The sequence below is a fragment of the Sorex araneus genome, chromosome 1 (genome assembly GCF_027595985.1).
Source record: "Sorex araneus isolate mSorAra2 chromosome 1, mSorAra2.pri, whole genome shotgun sequence".
Lineage (NCBI taxonomy): Eukaryota > Metazoa > Chordata > Mammalia > Eulipotyphla > Soricidae > Sorex > Sorex araneus.
The window spans coordinates 46225883-46247679 of record NC_073302.1 but is presented as its reverse complement, the minus strand read 5'-3'; the positions used below and the strand labels follow the sequence as shown (position 1 = coordinate 46247679).

The 21797-nt window shown below is 39.2% G+C and overlaps 1 protein-coding gene and 1 non-coding gene across 2 annotated transcripts in view; both read right to left on the bottom strand.

The window, feature by feature from the left end:
- Positions 1-444: 444 nt before the first annotated feature.
- Positions 445-21797, bottom strand: part of PLAA (phospholipase A2 activating protein) — a 35274-nt gene continuing 13921 nt past the window's right edge. Inside the window, exons 7-14 of the mRNA XM_055131069.1 lie at positions 20432-20601; positions 18071-18228; positions 16968-17187; positions 12719-12793; positions 9891-9959; positions 7838-7939; positions 4584-4748; positions 445-2988 (exon numbers count right to left, since the gene is read on the bottom strand). Coding sequence (XP_054987044.1) covers positions 2423-2988; positions 4584-4748; positions 7838-7939; positions 9891-9959; positions 12719-12793; positions 16968-17187; positions 18071-18228; positions 20432-20601 — 1525 coding nt within the window. The 3' untranslated portion in view covers positions 445-2422. The remainder of the gene's footprint in view (positions 2989-4583; positions 4749-7837; positions 7940-9890; positions 9960-12718; positions 12794-16967; positions 17188-18070; positions 18229-20431; positions 20602-21797) is intronic.
- On the bottom strand, positions 3771-3930 carry LOC129401084 (U1 spliceosomal RNA). Its single transcript, XR_008628099.1, has one exon. It is a non-coding gene; the product is annotated as a U1 spliceosomal RNA (small nuclear RNA).

The following is a 21797-nucleotide window of genomic DNA, read 5'->3' as shown; positions in this document are numbered from 1 at the left end:
TAACCATATATAACATGTAACCAAAAAAACTAGTAAAACACTTAAAATTTACCATTTGGTAGGGGGTTGGTGGGGGAAGGGGGTCTGGAAAAAAAAAAAAGATTTACCACAACATTATTTACTAGGTGAAAATGGGAAGCAATACTAGATAATAGAAAATCAGTATATCATGTTTATTAAAATTTTAGGCAATTAGGCTGGAGAGATAACACAGTAGGTAAGCACTTGCCTTATATATGGTTGAGCTGGTTTGATCCCTGGCACCACACATGGTTCCTCATAACTGCCATCAGTGTGTAGTTCCCAATCCTCCCCCAAATTTAAAAAAAAAAAAAATCAACCCTCATGCTATTGAAAAATAAAAAAAAAAAAGCTTAAACATCTATTGGTACATATCTACTGATATGCCACAAGACATTAAGAATGGTTCTCTCACATTAAGAATGGTGGAATTACAGGCAATTTTAATTCTTTTTGTGTATGTCTTGTCCAGCAAATGTATTCATTTTTACAATCAGAAGAAAACAAAGAAAACCACATAAAATTAAAAAAAAATTAAATATCAGTAAGCCGTCTTTCAATGCTCTTATTTTTAGTATATTCCTTTAGCTAAACTGCAGACTGCAATAGTTCACTATAAAACATGAAGTGATACAAAAATGTTTTTACAAACAACTCACATTCTGGAAGTAAATGTTTTACAATTTACAACCCAGTACATTTAAAAAAAAAACATTTATTTTGGAACACACACTATCAGGTGTTGCTCCTGATAGTGCTAAGTAGACAATGCTGTGACAGGGATAGAACCCAGACCTCCTGTATGCAATTCAAGTTCTATGCTCTTTGAACTATCTTTTCAGCCCAATCCCTTAAAGAGTAAACTCAAGATTCTTAACCAAGATTTACAGCTCAAAGATATCTAATATTTTCAAAATCCTACCAAAATTGCTTGTACTTGTAATCACATGCTAGACTTTGTATATACCACAAAAGCACTGTATAGCAGTGGAACCAGAAGGACCAGGATCAACTGTTTTGGGGTCACAACTAGTGATGCTCAGGGCTTACTTCTGACGGGGATGGGGGGGGCGTGTATATGGGGTGCCAGGGATCCAACCTGGGTCGATCACATGCAAGGCAAGAGCCTTACCCACTGTACTCTCTCCGGCCCCTGAATCAACCTCTTATTTTTGCCATTTAAAATTGTCTTGACAACCTAAATCCCAATTCAAAAAAATAAAAATAACACTAAAGGGTCCTACTGAGACCACAGAGTATTTCAAGTTTGGCTACACACCAGAAAGTCACAATTTAATATATAGTAAAGTACAAATCCTCTTGTACTTTACCTACTTGCTTTGAGAGTTCAAAATTTTTTCTGGATTTAATGGTTGTTTTTCCCAACCATTATGTTAGTTGTCAGATACAATTCTGTGATTTCCTTTTCTTGAAAATATAGCATGCCTGTACTTTTCTTTCCCCTCCTACCACGATTCATTTCATTATCCTTACTTTCATAAATACTGATACCACTCTTCACTTAAGGGGTTTTGACAATTTAACATCAAAATGATAATCACAGTGCCTGGACCATGTTAGGGGCTCCAAAATACTAATTTCACATGAAAGGCTCTGGACATGCAAATGGCTTTGTTTGATAGATGTTTTCTTGCACAACTGCCTAATAAGTGCAACACATTCTAAACCCCCTTTAAGAATAAAAATGACCAAAAAATAAACAAAAAATTAAGACTAATGAACATTAACATTACTTCTAAGAATGAAGTATAATAAACTGAGTCATATATCGACGTACAGTTAACTTGAAGTCAATCTGAATTGATACACAACCTAACACAGCTGAAGTCATTTCCTTTTGCTTCATCTAAAAATGATCTATCAAATACATTTTCTATTTACAAAATTATTTATATGTAATATAAATTATATACGAAATACTATATAACAAAAATCATAAATTTTTTGTAAAGGCGTCATCATAAAATAAGACTTTGAACTGAGTCTGTACTGTTGAAGGAAATCAGGAATGAAAATGCATAGAACAAAAAGTAGAGATAACCAGTAAGTTAACAGTTTAGGGCACAAGAGAAACTATATTGCATAAATAAAAGCCCTTGTGCCTGCTCCTGTGCAGCTAAGGTATTATGCCACTAAGATTGTTGATTATAGTTCATTCTTAATTTGTTTACAAGGTCTTAAAAACCTACCCACATTACACAGGAAAATCTCACAGTCATCAGTGCAAAAATTTTATTATTCCTTTGTTTCACCCTCCCCCTTACAAGATCTGAAACTTTTCTTAATCCACAGCATTTTTATTTTCATCATATCATCAGTTATGTAAAATGTGAGGAAAAAAACACTAATCAATTTAAAATCTCAGCCCTCTTCCCCAATGTTACAGCAAATTTAGGATAAGTCTACAGCATTCACTTACTTTAGCTGGTTCTGATACTGAGGCATATTTTTTTATTTGCGAATCAACGCCTAAAGATTTGGCTAATTGTACAGCATTTGTATCATCACTGATAAGTGTCCCAAGAGCCACAAGAAGTCTAAAAGTGGCTTCGAGGTCTTGTACAACTTCCAGGATTGTGCTAATTACAGATAAGCACTGAGCTTTCCCTTCAATGTTATGGTCGTTATGAAAACAAACAGAATAGTTCAGGGCCAATGTAGCAAGAGCAATGTGAATGTTCTTATTGCTCCCTGATTTCAGTTCTATTGCGTGGGACATTAGTGATTCCCTCTGGGACATCATGAGCTTTTGTCCTGCCTGGCCAACAAAACAATTGCAAAAAGTCCTGAGAGCAAGCAGCTGGTTTGCTGGCTTTCCTTTTGGGTTCAGAAGATTGATAAGGTGACTGCTGAACTGAGCCCCTTCCTTTTCATTGCAGAAGTTGTCATTCACACTGGGATGCTTAATTGACAACCGAAGAATGTCAAGTGCAGGAAAGACAATATCTGTTAGGAAAAAAAGTTCATTAACACTTATGAAAATTCAGAAAATTCCTATGACAATTACTCAATCTAAAAAGACTTTTTGTTTTTGTTTTGAGGTCACACTCAGCAGTGCTCAGGGGTTACTCCTGGCTCTGCATTCAGGAATTATTCCTGGAGGTGCTCGGGGAACCATGAGATACAGGGATGGAATATGGGCAGTCATAAGCAAGGCAAATGCCCTACCTGCTGCACTACTAGCACGAAGGATTGTACTTTCTTGATACAAAATGAACACACTACCATTTCAGATGTTAAAAATCACGAACCAATCCCATATGGTCCATAATCCCCTATGAGAGGTTCAAGTACTTGCCTTTGCACATGACCAGCCCTAGTCTGATCCCAGGTGCCACATGGATGGTCACTTCACACAACAAATCACTGCATGTGGCACCAAAACCACCCACTCCAAGGAACAAAAAATTTTCAACACAAAGACTTAAAAAGTGGTTTATGACACTGTATGACTGAAATGCAAGCACGAAAGTCTGTAACTGTACCTCATGGTGATTGACTATAAAAAATTAAGAAAAAAAAAGTGGTTTATGAGAACTAAGTAGACACCACCTGGATGAATCTATTAGTTAATCTTAACATCAATAAAATACATGCAACCTGTATATCAAGAAATACAGTGGCATCAACTGTAAGAGATATGCCTCATAAACCAAAGAAGAAAATAAACCAAAAATACCACTGAACCAAAATCTAATCATAGCAGGTAGGAATGAGAAACAGAAGAACAAATGAAGTGATCAGTCAAATCCATTACTACAAATTATGCAGCTGAATTTCCCACATTTGGGGAAATTGCATGAGTCAGCACATCAGGAGTGCAATGAACAAGATATGTCCTGAGAAAACCACCTTCGTGATAATGGTATCTCCCAACAAGGTAAGTATATGAAAATTTAATATTTAAGTGAATGAAAAAAAAAAAAGGTGCGGGGAGGCAGGGAGTTGGCATTAAGGGGTGGAAAGTATGTGTGGATCCATAAGTATCCACAGAATCTCCGACATTGCATGTACCAGATTATCACCAGGTATTAACACTAATGCCCCCAAGGACTGCTGGGGAAAAAAGGCAAAAAGCTGTTAGCAAATGTTGGTATCCTAGAATTAAATGATCACAAAGAATTTGTTGGATAGCTTGTTGACAAATGCCCTGAAAATATACAAAATGGTACCTGTATGGCTATATTAATTACCTTCGGGTTCTCTTACAACATATAACCAAATAATACCATGGATTACAGTGGTAGAGATTTCTTTTTGTCAAGTTTTTTACAATGGGAAATATGACTCAGTCAAAATTTTATTCAATCTAGAAACTCCAGTAATTTAGAAATGTGAAAGTGTGCTTTCTACTTTTTCTCAACATCTTATTTTTTTATTTTTTGAGCCACAGCTGACCATGTTTAGGAGCCACTCCTGGCAGTGCAGGAGATCCACAGCGTGCAAGGATTGAGCCAGGGTTGGCACTGTGCTAGTCAAGGGTTGTAACGCCTGTACTCTCTCTCCAGCCCTTTACTGAGACAGAAAAACTATTAATATACCTTCAGGCCAGTTAATAGCTTTCCACAAAATCTGCAGTTGCTGGGTCGTGGGTTTTTCTGAAGAACTATCACATATTAGAGACAGTATTTTTTCAAGAAGAATCAAGTCATCCTCAGTTAACTTCTTTTCTTCTGGTGCAGTTCCATTAAGTTCCTTCAGTTTACCTAGAACCCCAAACCAAAACTTTCAAAATTCTCTTACTGTATGCAATTAGGTAAAGATTATACATAAAAAACTAACATTTTATGTAAAATAATCAATATGGACCATGGGGAAGATCATAAAGACAAGACTCAGTAGTATTTCCAGAGGGCCTACGCAGAGTCACTAATGTCAGGGCCTTGTGATTGGCACTGCTTGCAGCATGGCTCAGTCCCTGGGGTTTTCCAGGGATAAACCTGGCAGAGCCTGGGGTCAAATCTGAGGCCCTTGGATGCAAAGTACATACTCTAGCTATCTGAGCCACCTCTACATCCCATAAAGAACTGCACTATAACTACAAATATTGTAAAAGGTTTTCAAACAAAATCATGTCATATACATCCACACATATCTTAACCCCTATTTTTCCAGTGATTAAAGTTTGTATAATTTTAAGAGCTTTCAGTCAACGTATGCCAACTTTCTGACTATCGATGAAATAATCAGTCAAATGTCTTTATGTAGTATATAATTTGATTCCTTATGTGTACATTTGATATCAAATTATCTAAAAAAACACTTAGTGGAATACCTATTTACCATATTTCCATTTCATACGACAATTTCCTTCACCTTTTTCACATGTACCTTCAATATGGACATCCTTTTCCTCAGTGACATTTCCCCAAAATACTTACTTCAAAGAATAAAAGATCAAGAGTTTTTAAAAGTTTGGGAGAAAAAAATTTTTTTTCAGAATTTGTGTTTTTTGAATAATCTTAACAGAAAATTTCCTCAATATTCTTTGGTACAAAAGATCTTATTGTATATTAAGATTTCAGGTTTCAAAGGACTGGAGAGAGATCCCAATGGGCTGAACATGCATGCATGCAGGAGACCCAGGTCTGATCTCTAACACTGCATGATCCTGAGACCAGAGCAGTAGTACAGTGAGTAGGGCATCTGTCTTGTGCACAGCCAATCTGGGTTCGATCTCTGGCACTCCATATGGCCTGAGCCCACCAGGAGTGATCCCTACGTACAGAGCCAAGAGTAAGCCCTGAATATGGTGCTTTGTCCTCCTCAGAAAACCCCAAACATCATGGTCCCAACCAAGTACTGCCAGGTATGACCCTGGAACACTGTATAGGGAGCAGAAACTGAGTTCTACTTTGTGTGGCCTCAAAACTAAATAAAGAAAAATTCAAACAAATGCAAAGAGTGGGGCTGGAGAAATAGTACAGTGACCAGGGTGCTTGCCTTGCACACAGCCAAACTGGGTTTGATCCCTGGTACCCAATAAGCTGGCCTGAGCACCACCAGGAGTGACCCCTGAGCAGAGCCGAAAGGAAGCCCTGAGCAATGTCAAGTGTGGCCCCAGAATTTTTATTAAAAAGAGAGATAAATGCAAAGAGGCTTGAAAAATAAAGTGTGAGTGTGTATTATTTATAAAATATAGCACACTAATGATTACAAATTACTACAAAGATTACCACCAATTTTTAAGGAAATCACATATTTTGGTATGAATATTATCTTTATTTCAACTAAATTTCTGGGGCTAGTGGAGCTTTTACTCTAGAAACACCTATTTTGTTTTGAATAAACAAGTTAATAAAAGCCGACTGAGAAGGTCCTTTTTAAGTGGCGGTGGTGATTTTGAAGGTTAAACCTTGAGTCTCACACATGCAAGGCAAGGGCTCTCTTGCCGGTTATATCCATGGTCTACAGTAGTTTCATCCACTCATTCAGCTGTCACACCAAGCAGTACCCTCAACTACTCATCTCCATGTTAGGGTTGCTGCTCAAGGAACTCAGGGGACCATGCGGTGCTAGGCCTAGAACCTGGGCCTTCACATGAATCACGTGCTCAACCCACTAAGCAATCAGTTTTATTTTTTGGTCCTTTTGTTCTTAGCCCATACTTGGCAATGCTCAGAGGTTACTGCTAGCTCGGCACTCAGGAATCACTCCTGGCAATGTTTGGGGACCACATGGGATGCCAGGGATCAAGCGTGGGTCATCCATGGAAGGGAAGTGTCCTTCCTGCTGTACTATATCTCAGACCCCATCAGTTTCATTTCTAATGGCTAATTTAGTCTGTTATTATCTGAAGGTTCTTTAATTTTTAACTTAAGCTTTTTGGAGGTGGGGACTGGCCATTCCTGGCGGTGCTCAAGGATTATCTGTGGCAGTGCTCAGGGGAACACTTGTAGTGCCAGAGACTAAACTGTGTCCATGTATATGTAAAGCAAATGCCTTATCCTCTATCTTCCTGGCTTATTATTAATTATTACGAGGCATTCAGGCAGAGTCTCTTGCCCATGTTCCTGGCTGTCTCACCAGGGCCGCTTGGAGAGGGTGGGTTGAGTTTCCCTCCCTGCCCCGAGCAGAACCCCAGCAGCCAAAGACCTCTGGAACCCAGCCACAGCCATGCTCAAGGCCCCTCTCCACATGTTCAGATGAGCCTCACACATAAAGGAACTGGAAGAGGAACGCAGGTGTGCGGGATCTGGAGCTGAGATCTCCAAGCCTGCTTGGATCAGGACTGGGCCTCCTCCACCAGAACCCCCCATTTTCCAGTAGCTTGGCAGCCATACCTACAAAACCCTCACACCCACCCCCCCACAGCTGTGTAATCCCATCAACGGCCAAGATACACAGACTATAAAACAACACTCCCAGAATCCTAGTTCTCCCTCCCAGAGAACCTGGCAAGATACCGAGAGCATCCTGCCTGCAGAGCAGAGCCTGGTAAGCTCTCCATGGCCTATTCGAAATGCCAAATACAGTAACAATGATGGGTATCATTCCCCTTAACCTGAAAGAGCCTCCAATATGGCACTGCTGGGAAGAACGAGTAAAAAGAGGCTGCTAAAATCTCACGGCTATAACTAATGGAGACTTACTGGCGCCTACTCAAGCAAATCGATGACCTACGGGATGACAGTATTACAGTGAAACAGTGAATAAGCCAGGAAGATAATTATTATGAAGGCTTGGAGGCCACACTTATTAGAGCTTGGGGACAGCCCCTTATTATACCACAGTATGTCTTCAGCATGAAAACTCCTGAAATAACATCTATAATAAATTATTAAAATACACTTACCTAATATTTGTGTAGGGTTTGCCTGATCAAAACTGACAGCCTCCTTTTTGGGGAAATAAATATTCACTGTTTTAGATGTAGCTGATCGATAGGCACTATTTCCTATTTTCAGAAGAGAAAATGATGAAAATCATTTAATTGCTTAGCTTTTCATAATTATTGATATATAATTATTCTGTTCACCCAATAAAATAACAATCAACATGAGAAATTAAAGAAAATAATTGTGCACAAGATTCTATTATTTACTGTATTTTTTCTCATAAACAGGTTTGAAAATTTAAATTTAGATACAAATCAATGTCTTTTAATAGTTTTGATTGTTTGCTTTTGGGCCACACTGGCTGTGCTCAGGGTTTACTTCTAGCTCTATATATACTCCTGGTATGCTTGGGTATTGAAGCCGGGTTGACCTTGTGCAAGGCAAGTGCCTTACTTGCTATGCTACCTCTTTGCCCCATCAATTTCTAATCTCTAAATTCTTCCATAAATTTAACACTAAATCTAAATTATAATAATTTTAAAAAGAAAATAAAAGTTAGGAAACTTTCCATTCTCATCTTCTTTAAGACATAATGAACTATTTTATTCTTTTGTTTTGCTTACTTCAAGTATGCATTGTCATTGTCTCAAAAGCCATTTTCTATAGCATTTTAGCAAATCCTTTCAAGTTATATATTTCTCAAAGATCTAGGCTCTTAGTTTTTGATACATTTTTTACTTCCTTCCAACTCCCTTATCATGGTTTCCCAGGACTTGGGCCTATCAGGATTTCACTGGCTCCTGTGGCAAGGGGCATAAGATAACCTGACTCAAGCTTACCCTGGACAGTTCTTTAAGCCACTGAGCCATCTTCTGTGTCCTCTCCCAAGAAGGCTTCCAAAGAGGATTGCTTCGGTGTGGGCAAGCGTTATGGAAGTTTGAACTAACTCGTGGCCTAAAACCACTGACTCATCTCCCAGGGCCACATTTTCCCTATTTACACTATTTAAACACTACCTCATACAAAAGGCAAATGTTCTACCACTGAACATCATTCCAGGCCACCAAAGTATTTTTTGTGTGTTTTGCTCCTGGGCCACAATGTCTGGTGCTCAAGTGTTACCTAGGCACAGGCACTATTGTCTCAGCTTACCACAAGGGACATACAGTGCTGGGAATCAAATCTGGGCCTTCTGCTTGCAAAGGTATGTGCTTTCTCTATGGTTCCAAAGTACCAGGCAAAGGGCAGTTAGGACTGAGAAGGGACTGTTATGACATTCATCGTTAGAAATGATCACTCTGGACAAGAAATAAGTGTTGAAAGTAGGTAAAGGGATATACATGATAACTTTTCAGTATCTGCATTGCAAAACCATAATGCCCAAGGGGAGGGGTGAAGGGATCGAGGTGGGGGGAGACAGAGACAAAGGGAGAGAGGGAGAGAGAGGGGGGGGGGAGAGAGAGAGAGAGAGAGAGAGAGAGAGAGAGAGAGAGAGAGAGAGAGAGAGAGAGAGAGAGAATAAAAGAAGAAGAAAAATATGCCTACCATAAAGGCAGGTGGGGGTGGCGGGGGGAAACTGAGAACACTGGTAGTGGGAAATATACACTGGTGAAAAGACAGGCATTGGAACATTACATGACTGAAACCCAATAATGAACAACTCTGTAACTGTGTATCTCAATACAATTACAAAAAAGAAAAAAAGAATTCCCCAGGTATGTAACAATAATAAAATTCTGAGAAAACTTGAGAAGCCAGATTAAGGTAAGTTTTGGTCTTGATTTACTTGACATAGAAAGTTCTGAACCAAGAAAGAAGCTAATTTCACAGTCTTTCATTCTGTGAAAGTTTCAATAAATTGTTTTGTTTGTTTGTTTTGGGGCCACACTTGTCAGTACTCAGAGCTTCTCCAGGCTCTGTGCTCAGGGCTTACACCTGGTGTAGTACTGAGGATCAAACTCAGGTCAGCTACATGCAAGGCAAATGTCCACCTGTTGTACTATCATATCACTGTGGCCCTTCAATACATTTTTAAAAGAAGAAGAAAAAAAAAGAAACAAAAATATGTACCTGTAAAGGGATCAACTCCAGGCATGGTAGCTCCCATACTTGCAGAACCTGGCACGTAACGACCACTACCTAAAATACAACAATACTACAATAGTAAACAAAGGTAACTGTATGACAAAGTTCAAATTGCTCATGCTGTACACAGAATACGTTATTTTAATATTAGTCAAACTATGGCATTTTATACACAGAGGAAATTGTACATTTAATCCAGAGAAATGCTCTGAAGGGTACCCGACAATGTATAATACCCAAAAACAATAGTCAGAAAAAGTAATTCTGAAATGACAAAATGAACATTAGAGGTCTCATACATTATAAATACAAAGTTTAATAAATTACAAAGCCATTAGTGGATTAGTAAGAAAGTAAAGAGAATAATAAAAATGAAACACTACGCTACTGAAATAAGGACATAGGAATGTTGGCAAAAAGAACTGTGAGACAAGTGAGAAAAGGAAACAGTTTGGGATGTTATGACAGTAGCCTAGTCTCCTGTTAGAGATAAACTTGTGGCTGTCTCATTAGACAGGGAAAAGAAATTTAAAAACAAGTGTTGGGAGAAGTAGGACATATTCACAGTCTCGATTACCCTTTGTGGGGAAAAAAGAAAACAAGCTACTTTTCAAAATCATGAACATAAAGTTTAGCCCCTCTGGGTTTAAGAGCTAGGAGTTCGTATTGCTGGTGTGACTCAAGGAGAAAAAACAAACACAGATGTAAGTAAGGTTAGTTAAAATAATTTTAAAAAACACTAAGTGGATTTGTCAAGATTTTTCTATACGACAACTGGCATGCAAAATTCATCTCATATTCATATATTCATTTAACTATGAGAAACATTATTATTCACATTGTTTTAGAAGAGTAAGGCAATAAAAGGCATTGAAAGGTAGTGATGCACAACATTTTCCCAAATATTCTGTGACTTCTGGAATAAATCATCTGGTCAACAAACAGATTTCTAGAACCTGCCCATATCATAACAGCCTAGTGATTTTCCAATTGGCTTCACTTCGGAAACTCAGGAAACTTTATAAACTACTTAACAGCAAACCACACTCACTATCATTTCATCAAAATCTCTTACTGATAGACCAATGTATCAATATTTCTGATGTCCTCACAAATGTGTGTGCATAATCCCTGTGGGTAAGACCTGATGATAAGTATTTAAAATACGCATTCAGATTAGACATTTGAGAATCATATAAATAAGGAAAAGAAAAAAAAGAATTAAGACAATTACTTAAGCTGTAATTCAGATGGGAAAATTTTTTGGCCCCCATATTACTGGTAAAATTGGGGAAGCAACATCAATAGTCGCTATCATATAGTGACTGCTTATATATTCCAGCCTTTGCTAAACATTTAACATATACCATACCATATAATTCATAATGACTCAATATACTATTGCTACCTATTTTTTAACAGTGTGGTTTAGATATTCTAATAATTTTAATTTCCCTTAGAAATGTAGTATGCTACCTTGCCCTATCTACATAATCACTACATCTTCAGATTTACTGACACTGTGCAACCACGAGACATGCTCCTATTATGGAGGCCCAGGAGTATTCTTGATTTTGTTGGTATTGTTTGAAGGTTGGTATGTTCTTTCTGGTCAAAAGAGATTTCTGCCAATGAGAGTCGGGATCTCTGTTGTTCTAAGTTTCAGAGCATCACTGTGCCTGAATATGCTGGTCGAGAAAGCCGTCCTCTATCTACTCTTCTGATCCTCACTATCCGTCCAAACTGCACTGTCCTCCAAAACTTGCTTCACAGCCACTGTACCATCACAACACTTAGCTTCAGTTGGTTATTGTAAGACACTGGTAGCCAACGCACAGGGTGAAGCTATTTTCATCTGAGCTCTCAATTCATTCAAGGAGAAAAGAAGTTCACGGAGAGCAACTGACCCAAGGCTGTGTGCCAATTAAATCTATGGCTGAGACAAAACTGCACATTGTCACTTTAGGAGCAATCTGGAAATTTAACAGGTTCCATAAATGTATGAATCTCTTCCCAACTTGGGCATATTGTTCAGGATTGCTGGCTGAAGATCCAGCCACAGCATCATAAATTATACCCAAAGCTATTCTGAAAATAAAGAATTCTTCGGCTGCACTGAAGTCCAAGTCTGACAATTTTTTTCCAGTAGTGGTGATGCCGAGGCATGCATACCTTGGTAATTAAAGTCACTTTGAGGAGATACACCAACAGTTCCAGGGCTTCATGGAGGCCACTAATAAGTTAGATTAGGAAGACTAGTCCTGGATAGCTGTGTGGACTGCCTCCTTCCATGCTAAGGCAAATATGCCTGGGCAGACTTCTTGATTGCACTGCTGCATCCAGTATCAGGGACTCAACATGGATCCTCTGTTCGTGAAGCAGCTCGCCAGTGAGAGCACTCATGCTGTGTCTTGGCTGATGGGTTCCCCTATTATCTAATTTCACAGATAAAAAAAATAGGCTCAGACAGGTTAAGCAACTTGCTGACTTCTCATAGCAAGTAAATGGTAGAGCCAGAGTTTGTACCAAGTCTGTCTGACTCTAACACCTATGCCTTTAACTACTCTGCTCTGCAAGAAGTACCAATGCAGAAAACGATGTGCTCTATTAATATTTAAAGTCATGAGGAAAGCTACAAAATCCCCCAGGAAAAGGTAAAAACAAAAACAAAAAAAACAAAGGAGAAGTTAAAAGGAGATCCGTCAATACAGATAATAGGCAATTATCGGTTATGAATTACATTTCAAAATGTAAAACCATACAAATGCTATGAAGTTATCGCAGAACTGTATTGAATCAAAACTGCATCCCACCTGTGAAAGGGTCTGCTCCTGTAGGCACTGTGTTAGACGATCCAGAGGAAGAGCCTGGAACATACCGACCACCACCTGTGCACACAGAGGAAAAGCTGATATAGGCCGAGTATTTGAATTTCACAAATGGCTAAAAGCTCTCATAAGGAAAATCTAAGTTTTTTGGTTTTTTTTTTAATAAAAAGTTTATTTTATTGAATCACCGTGTGGAAGATTACAATGCTTTCAGGCTTAGGTCTCAGTTATACAATGCTGAAACAACTATCCCTTCACCAGTGCCCATATACCACCACCAAAAAAAAAACAAAACACCCACACAGTACACCTCCCATCCCGTCCCCCCACCCCCTACCTTGTAACTGATAAATTTCATTTTACGTTCTGTTTACTTTGGTTACATTCAATATTTCAACACAAACCTCACTATTGTTGTTAGGAGTACCCCACTAGATTCAGACCTACTGTGAAGATAAATAAGGTCGCGCGGCCGCGCAGGAAAATCTAAGTTTTGAGAAAAAGAGAAGAGCAAGACCACATGATAGACTAATAGACTGGAAATCATTTAGTTCAAAGGACTAGTGAGAATCTAAGATTTCAGTGGGTATCTCAGTTCCATCTTAATGTTGATACAGCTATGACTTAGCTCCTGCACTTACACATTACGATAATTAGTAATTCAACAACAAAAACATTTTTATACGTGGTCTCTGACCTATGAAATATACACACAAAATCAACACTTATTCCTATTCAAACCCACTAGAATTCCCACTGTCATTGTTGCAATAAAACTACAGGCATTAAATGATAATCTTTTATAGATCCCTTATATTCATTAATTCATGTGTCAAACATAACATTCAGTATTTTGGATCCAGCGGGGAGTAAGATTGCTTGCATCCACCAAAGCTTACAAAGTACTGGAGAACAGAATTATAAATGGGAATGCCACAAAGGAAAAGGATTTCTACATATACATTTACAAAAGTGTGATGTGTGTGAATATGTTTTGTTAGAACCTTTAGGAAAACAATCAGAGGCTGCCGTAAAAGGATAGATGCAAAAATGCTTATATTTCAAAGAGCAAAATAAAAAAAGTCAAACAGTTGCCATATTTCCCAAGCTAACTGATTTATTATCAGATGTCTGCCCTAAAAAACAGCTTACATGATACTATATGTAATCTATGTTTATGCTTTTTGCTATGAAGGAGGGACTGAGCCATACCTACATGACTGAACCAGCTGTTCTCCAGTGCTCTGAACCACCTCTCCTACCTATACATGCTCTTTTTTCTCTAAAATACCCCTAATGGTGGACTTACATTATTTATAGTGCAGAAATGCTAACTGTGTATTAGATAAATGCTCCCGTTCATGTTAAACTTCCTCAGTGTAGTAACTGCATCGTGGAGGTGATAAGTGGAAGACTTGCAAAAATATTTGGCGGCAAAGGAGAATTAACAGCTTTTTTTCCTCAACTCCCCAGGAAAATAAGGGCATAATGCATGTTTTGGGGTATGGGGGAAGAGCAGGGCGTGGGAGAGAGATTAAGTGGCAAAATGTTCACAGTTGAATGTGGGCCAACTGAAGTTGACAGAGGGGGGTGGCAACTTTTCTATAAGTTCAAAAACAAAATTTTAAAATGGAGTTTCTTGAGTGGTCGAAAGAAAATACCATGATTCAAGTGCATGCCGGGCATGTGTATGACTTGGGTTCACAGGGACCCCGAGCATTGCTGGGAGCGGCCCTGGAGACCCCAGACATGCTGGATGATGCCGGTAATCCCCAGCACTGCAGAGCCTGAGCAGTGCCACCTCCTTGGGTTTGGCATTGGCCCCTGGCCCACTTGGCCGAGACTCACTGGATGGCCTCCCCCGGGCCTCCCGTGCAGCACATTTTTGCTGGGGCGGGATGGAGCCTCCCCATGGAACACTGTAATTTCCTAGTACCTCACTAGATCATCATCTCTATGTAATGCTCCCAAATCTGTACTTTTAGCAAGCTTTCGAGATGATGAAGCACTCTAAAATTTCACCTGGACTTGAGGGGGGGGGCATCTGAAAGTCTCACTTTCAGACTAGAAAGAGTATACAGAGGTCCAGATTCTTGCCTGGCAGATGGTTGGCCCCAGTTTGACCCCCAGCATCACTAGGCACTGCCCATTCTCACTCCCGAATCTTACTTTAATCATTTTATAATAACCCATTAAGCATTTTATGTTTGGTTTGGGGGCCACCCACCCAGTGATGCTAAGGGTTTCCTCCTGTCTCTGTGCCCAGGGATCAACCTGGCCAGGCCCTGGACCATATGGGGTGCCACAGATGGAACCTGGGCTGACCATATGGAAGGGAAGCAAATGCTCTATCCACTGTGGTATCTCTCCAGCCCCTATTAAACATTACAGTTATGGGGCTGGAGCAATAGCACAGTGGATAGGGCATTTGCCTTGCACATGGTTGACCCGGGTTTGATTCCTCCGTCCTACCTGGAGAGCCTGGCAAGCTACTGAGAGTATCTCGCCCACATGGCAGAGCCTGGCAAGCTCCCCGTGGCGTATTCGATATGCCAAAAACAGTAACAAGTCTCACAATGAGACGTTACTGGTGCCCACTTGAGCGAATCGATGAGCAACAGGATGACAGTGACACAGTGACAGTGCAGTACTAACTCAGTCTCTAAGATTCTAAGTCAGCCTACAGGTGAGATCAGTTTTAAGATGTGAATGAGCAACAAATGTGAATGAGCAACAGAATTATGAACTAGGAGAAAAAAGTAATTTGAGAACATAAAGTATTTCAAAGAGGAAAAAGGCAGACCTATATAAAAACTTAAGAGGGAAAGAGGGGGCTGGAGCGATAGCACAGCGGGTAGGGCGTTTGCCTTGCACGTGGCCGACCTGGGTTCGATTCCCAGCATCCCATATGGTCCCCCAGCACCGCCAGGAGTAATTCCTGAGTGCAAAGTGTAACCCCTGAGCATCGCCAGGTGTGATCCAAAAAAGAAAAAACAAAACAAAACAAAACAAAAAAAGGTAAAGAGGATATGGGTATAATGACAACAGGAAAACATTAGCAACAAAGTGTAAATTTCAAATTGTACCTATACCTAAGAGGAAGCATTTTACTTCTCCTGTACCTTGTCTTCAGTTCTCAGAACACAAAACAGAAAAATTCTACTAGGATTATAATTTATGAACTGGTATGGGAATATAATCCTACTTATAACATTTTAGACTCTAAATAGAAGCTAAAAACAACCAACAGGTTCAGTGCTAGATTTTCTACACAAATTAGCCTCATGTGAAAACTACTTCTATTTAATAATCATGCCAAAACAGACCCCCATTTGGGTAGCAGAGATGAAACCCAGCATATTATTAATGCAAAGCATTCATTCTACTGAGATGCACTTCACCCCCCGAGTCATATAAATGCCCTACCCCCTCTGACTTAGGGCCACACCTGGCAGAGCTTAGGGGTCACCCCCAGCACTATTCAGAAAACCAGAAAATCACGTGGTGCTGGTAACTGGTAAAGCACTCACTCAGCTTCTGAGCTATCTCTTTGAAGTAAATAAATAAATAAAATGAAATGTAGCACTGTGAGACTTCTTGTTACTGTCTTTGGCATATCGAATATGCCACGGGTAGCTTGCCAGGTTCTGCCAAGTGGGTGGGATACTTTTGGCAGCTTGCCAAGCTCTCCGAGAGGGACAGAGGAATCAAACCCGGGTCGGCTTCGTCCAAAGCAAGCGCCCTACCCGCTGCACTATTGCTCCAGCCCACAATGGAGAAATTACTGGTGCCTGCTTGAGCAAATCAATGAGCAACAGGATGACAGTGACTGACTGAAATGTGGCAACAGCGCCTAAATGAAAATTGTGGGGTGAGGGGGAGTAGGGGCTGAAGAAGTAGAACAGAGATCCAGTTGCATTCCTTGCATACAGCTGACCCAATTACATCCCCACAATAAAACTGTCAGAGTAGACCGAGTAACCCCGGGCCCTGCAGAAACGGAGTCAGACCTCATTCTTCGGTGCTCACGTTGAAACCTTGCCCAGTAGGGTGAGCACTGCCAGGACAGGCCCACAGCCCTCCTCAGCCTCGCTTACAAAACACTCTTGAAAAGTAAAAACGTGCTGTAACTCTTGGTATTTACACAAGCGTCTAATTCTAGTGAGTGTTAAAATGCATCAGAAAAGGGAAGAAATACCAACATTTATGGAAAACAAAATAAATCCCAACTTACCTGTAAATGGATCTGAAAAACTGGTATTCCCAAGTCCCAACATTTGACCCTTTGTGTTATCAATAATAAATTTAGCCACTTGATCCAAAAACATAGGATTCAAATCATTCTTCTGTAAGAAGTTGTATGCTGTTAACCAGGGGTCATCACTGATGTTATAAGGCAATTTATAAGACGGTCCACCTTCATTAACATCAATTGAGAAAACATAATCAAATTCCTTAAGAGGAATATAAAAAGGAGATAAATGATTACCAACTTATCTGTTCATATATTTTCATGGCATACATACACAGATGTCATATGGTCATTAACAATTAAACTCTCTCATTCTTGTCCATACTGCAATACTACATTCTACTTAGCATATAATGACAATATTAGCAACTATCTGCACTTGTTGCAAAATTCTTATTTCACTGTATGTGGTATTGAGGAATCTTAATTCCAAGGCAAAAGAAAAATTTGCAGTGGCTGATTTCAGGTCAATAATATTAGTCAGTAGTAGCTGATTTCCAGAGACACATTTTCAACTATAAGTTACCATGCCCCAGTAACTTAAAAATGTTGGGGTCATCAACACCCTTCATGCGCTGTCAAGTTCAATATGATCATTTAAGTATTAGACTAAAGATGCCACAGAAAGTCCTACCCCCAATGGTTGGGAGTAGCTTATCCACAGTAACACCTAGACAAAAAATGACTAGGATGTCTAGCAAATGCAGCTCTCCCTCTGTGCAGAAACTTTCATACAATTAGGAAAGAAGAAAATCCTTCACACAAATGAATCATGCAGAAAAAGGGGAAAGGAAAGAAAGCCTTTAACATTTTAAAACAGAGATTCCCAAATTCAGCTGCCTTACCGCCTGCTTTCCATAAAACACACATAAATAATAATTTAGTTATTATTATTTAATGATAATAAATAAATAAATAAATAAAAGCCGTCCTTGGAAATCTACCTTCTTTAAGGTAACAGAAAATGTCTCCCACCACAAGATCTTCAAGGCGGTTCCTGTGTCCCTCCCACTCAAAGCTGGTACTACATATTTTAGAGATATATTTAATGATAAAGATGAAGAGAAAAATAAAAGGCAACATACTTTTCCTTCATATAAGACTTTTCCAGATGTTTGTTGATTAGCGCCTGATGAACCAACAACGTCACCGATTTTTATCCACCTTCCTTCACTAACACTCCACTGATAGGCTTCAACTCTGTCTCCATCTCTGATTAGACGAGTCTGACCTTCTCTAGAACCTTAAAATAAAAATTCAAGACTCAAAGAATGGTAGGAGTAAAATTCAGAAATAGCTAGAAAAAAAATAACGTTAAGATTTATACAATGGGACTACATGTCTTTTGTCTTAAAAGAAAATTTCATTAAACTGAGAATTTTATATTAAAACTCTACTAGACAGAGCAAGAGCAATAGTACAGCAGGTAAGGCGTTTGCCTTGCATGTGGCCCACCCAAGTTCAATCCCCAGCATCCCATATGATCAGTTTTATCTTTAAAGTATGAATAGAAAACCAAATGATCTATCCATTTCCATCACAATCTACCAATCAATACAAGCCACCATGGACCAGTCAGACTGATTCAATGGTCCTTGTGCATTCTATACACAGAAACCTATTGCAAAGTTTAAGGAAACTCTAATTTGTCCTCCATCTCAATTAGTTACAGCCTACAAGGGCAAATACTGGATGTTCCCTTCATCCTCTCTGACCTCATCTCCCACTTTCCCTCTCCTTATCCCATCATCCCCTTCAGCCAGGGAGTTTGCACTGGCTATTTTTGTTACGTATAATACCCGTCACACAAATATTGCTCCATTACGTCCATAAGAACTTGAGTATTGCATTTCAGCAAGGTCTTAAGAGGCAGAAGTAGCTGATTTCCAGACACATTTTCAACTATTGCATTTAAGCTTTTAAAACAGCCATAACCCTTTAATTCTCCCATAGTTCTTATCATGTGACAAATTAGCATGCTCACTCGTTTTAACTATTTATGTACTGTAAAGTTTGAATTTGTTTTGTTAATTCCTGGCTCTGTGCTCAGGGATTAATCACTCCTGGTGGGGCAGGGATAATATAAGGGATGCTTGGTGATAGAACCTGGGTCTGTCCTGTACTGAGTGCCCTGCTCACTGTAGTATCACTCCAACCCCGAAACTTAAATTTGTTAAAACAGACTTTTGTCCTGTTTAACCTACTGTATTCTTAGAGTTTAGAACAATGCTTGACATGCAATAGGTACTTAGTAATATGTATTTATTAGAAAAATTACTTTTGCTGGTGTCATGGTTGTTAAACCCAGGGTCTCATACAAACAAGTGCTCTATTACTGAGCACTGATTCTAACCTCTGAAGTACAAATGTTAACACAAAGCCAAGGGCTGGAGTGGTAGTACAGAGGGTAGTATTTGTCTTGCATGTGGCCTACCCAGGCTTTATCCCTGACATCCTACATGGTACCATGACCACCACCAGGAGTGAGTGCAGAGCCAGGAGCAAACCTGAGTGCCACCAGGTGTGGCTCAAAAAATAAATAAATAAATATAAAAACCAAAAAAAGGGCGTGGGGGGGTTTGGGGTGTGAGGGGGCGGGGTGGAGCTATACTGGGATTCTTGGTGGTGGAATATGAGCACTGGTGAAGGGATGGGTATTCGAGCATTGTATAACTGAGATTTAAATCTGAAAACTTTGTAACTTTCCACATGGTGACTCAATAAAAAATTAAAAAAAAAATACCAAAAGCACAAAATAACACCAAAATAAAATAGAACAACAAAAAAACAGCAAAAGATATAATGTACAAGTTTTACGTCAAAAGATAAATAATGCATATTTGGCATTATAAAAATTTTGATTCTTAGGATGTCACAGAAAGACCTAAGAATTCTCAGAGATCCCCAAACAAGCTCTGGAAACAACCAATCAAATGCAAGATTTCATTGGTGACAATGGCCACCACCTGGTATTATTACTATTTTTTTTAATTGTGAGGTTTATGCAATCCCAAGCATGGCCTTGAATCTGTGAGGCCTATTATATTCTATCACCGGAGCCATACTCCCCACCCCATCCTCTGATTTTAAACAAATGACTATAATTCTTTGATTATTCTACTTTTTTTTTTTTGCTCTGTTCAATCAAAAACTACTGAAAACTTAGTGTCTTCTAAGCACCTAGTACACTTGTGCTGAATGCTGGGAGATTTGAAGAATAAAACAAAGATTCATTTTTATGGTGAGCTTAGTATAAAGTCTAAAATAGAAGCAAAATCATGATTTTTCATAATAATTGTGCACGACAGTGAATGTTCTCAAAAATCAATACATGGAAATACAAATAACAATTACTAGTAAAACAACCATTCTTTAAAGCCTCACTAATAATTCCAAAACACAAATATATAACTTTTTCTGACAATCACAGATAAGAAAATATTTACCAGGTTCATTTAGATGTTCCCTCCCAGGAAGCTGTTCAGCATTAATGTCCCCTAAGTCACCAGTTTTGGAATCAATGGTTGCCTGAGAGAGTTCTTTTTCAAAAGCCTTGATTTCCTCAGCACTTGCAATTCGATCCTCTGATTCTGTAAACACTCTAATAATACCATCACTGAAAGGTTAAAAAAAAAATTATAAGGGACTATAGGAACACTATAGGAACACACTATAGGAACATTATCATATCTGACTGCTTTTTTGCCAAGTATAGCACTATACTAATCTAGTGAAAATAGAAGTTTTACAGGGAAAAGTTGGTAGCAAAGGGCAGGAAAAATATATATATATATATTTTACAATATTCAATTCCAATTAAAATAATTAACACCTTAAAAATCCAAAGGTAAATTGTATATTGTTATTTTCGGGGGGTGGGGGAAGCGCTGGGTGCACACCTGGCTGTGTGCGGAGCTTAATTTTGGCTCTGTGCTCAGGGTTTACTCCTTGCAGGGGATGCAGGTGATCAAACCCAGGCTGGCCATATGCAAGGTAAGTGCTGCACTATCTCCCCTGGCCCAAGTGTACACTTTTTTAAACAGTTCCACAGATTTCATGGCATAAAGAAAAACAGTAGCTGGCTTACTCAGAAGAGCCTAAATTATCCACTAAAACACTTAAAAAATAGCAGACAATATTCATTAAGAAAACATGAAACTTCACTATGCCATTTACTAGCAATAAAAACAATTATTTTGTTAAAAAAAAAAAGCAACTAAAACAAGTGAGGGCCAGAGAGAGAGCACAAAGTGTATTACAATTCAATCCCCAGCACCACATATAGTCCTCTAACACAGGGCCAGGGATAGTCCTGGAGCATGACTGGCTGTGATCCAAAAACTACCCTCTCACACACAAAAAGGGAGTGTCGGGGGTGATGAGACGGGTTTGGACTAGCTGGCAGTCTTCAACCTTTATTCTCAGAAAATTACTTCATTCCATGATTATTTAATTCTAAATTCTGGGACTGGGGAATAAGTTAGCTATACTCAGCTGAACTATCCCTACCCAATCTACAGAATGATGTCTTCCTTAGTTCGTTAACAGCAATTTTACTCTTTCAGTAGGAAAATTTTTCAATATAAATATGCCTATGAGCAAAGGAGCTTGGTTGGAGAACCTGACAAGCTACTGAGAGTTTACTGCCAGCACAGGGGAGAGCCTGGCAAGCTTCCAGTGGCGTATTCATATGCCAAATACAGTAACAAAGATGGGTCTCACTCCCCTGACCCTGAAGAGCCGCTAATGCGGCACCGTTGGAAATAACGAGTAAAGAGAGGCTGCTAAAATCTCAGGGCTAGGATGAATGGA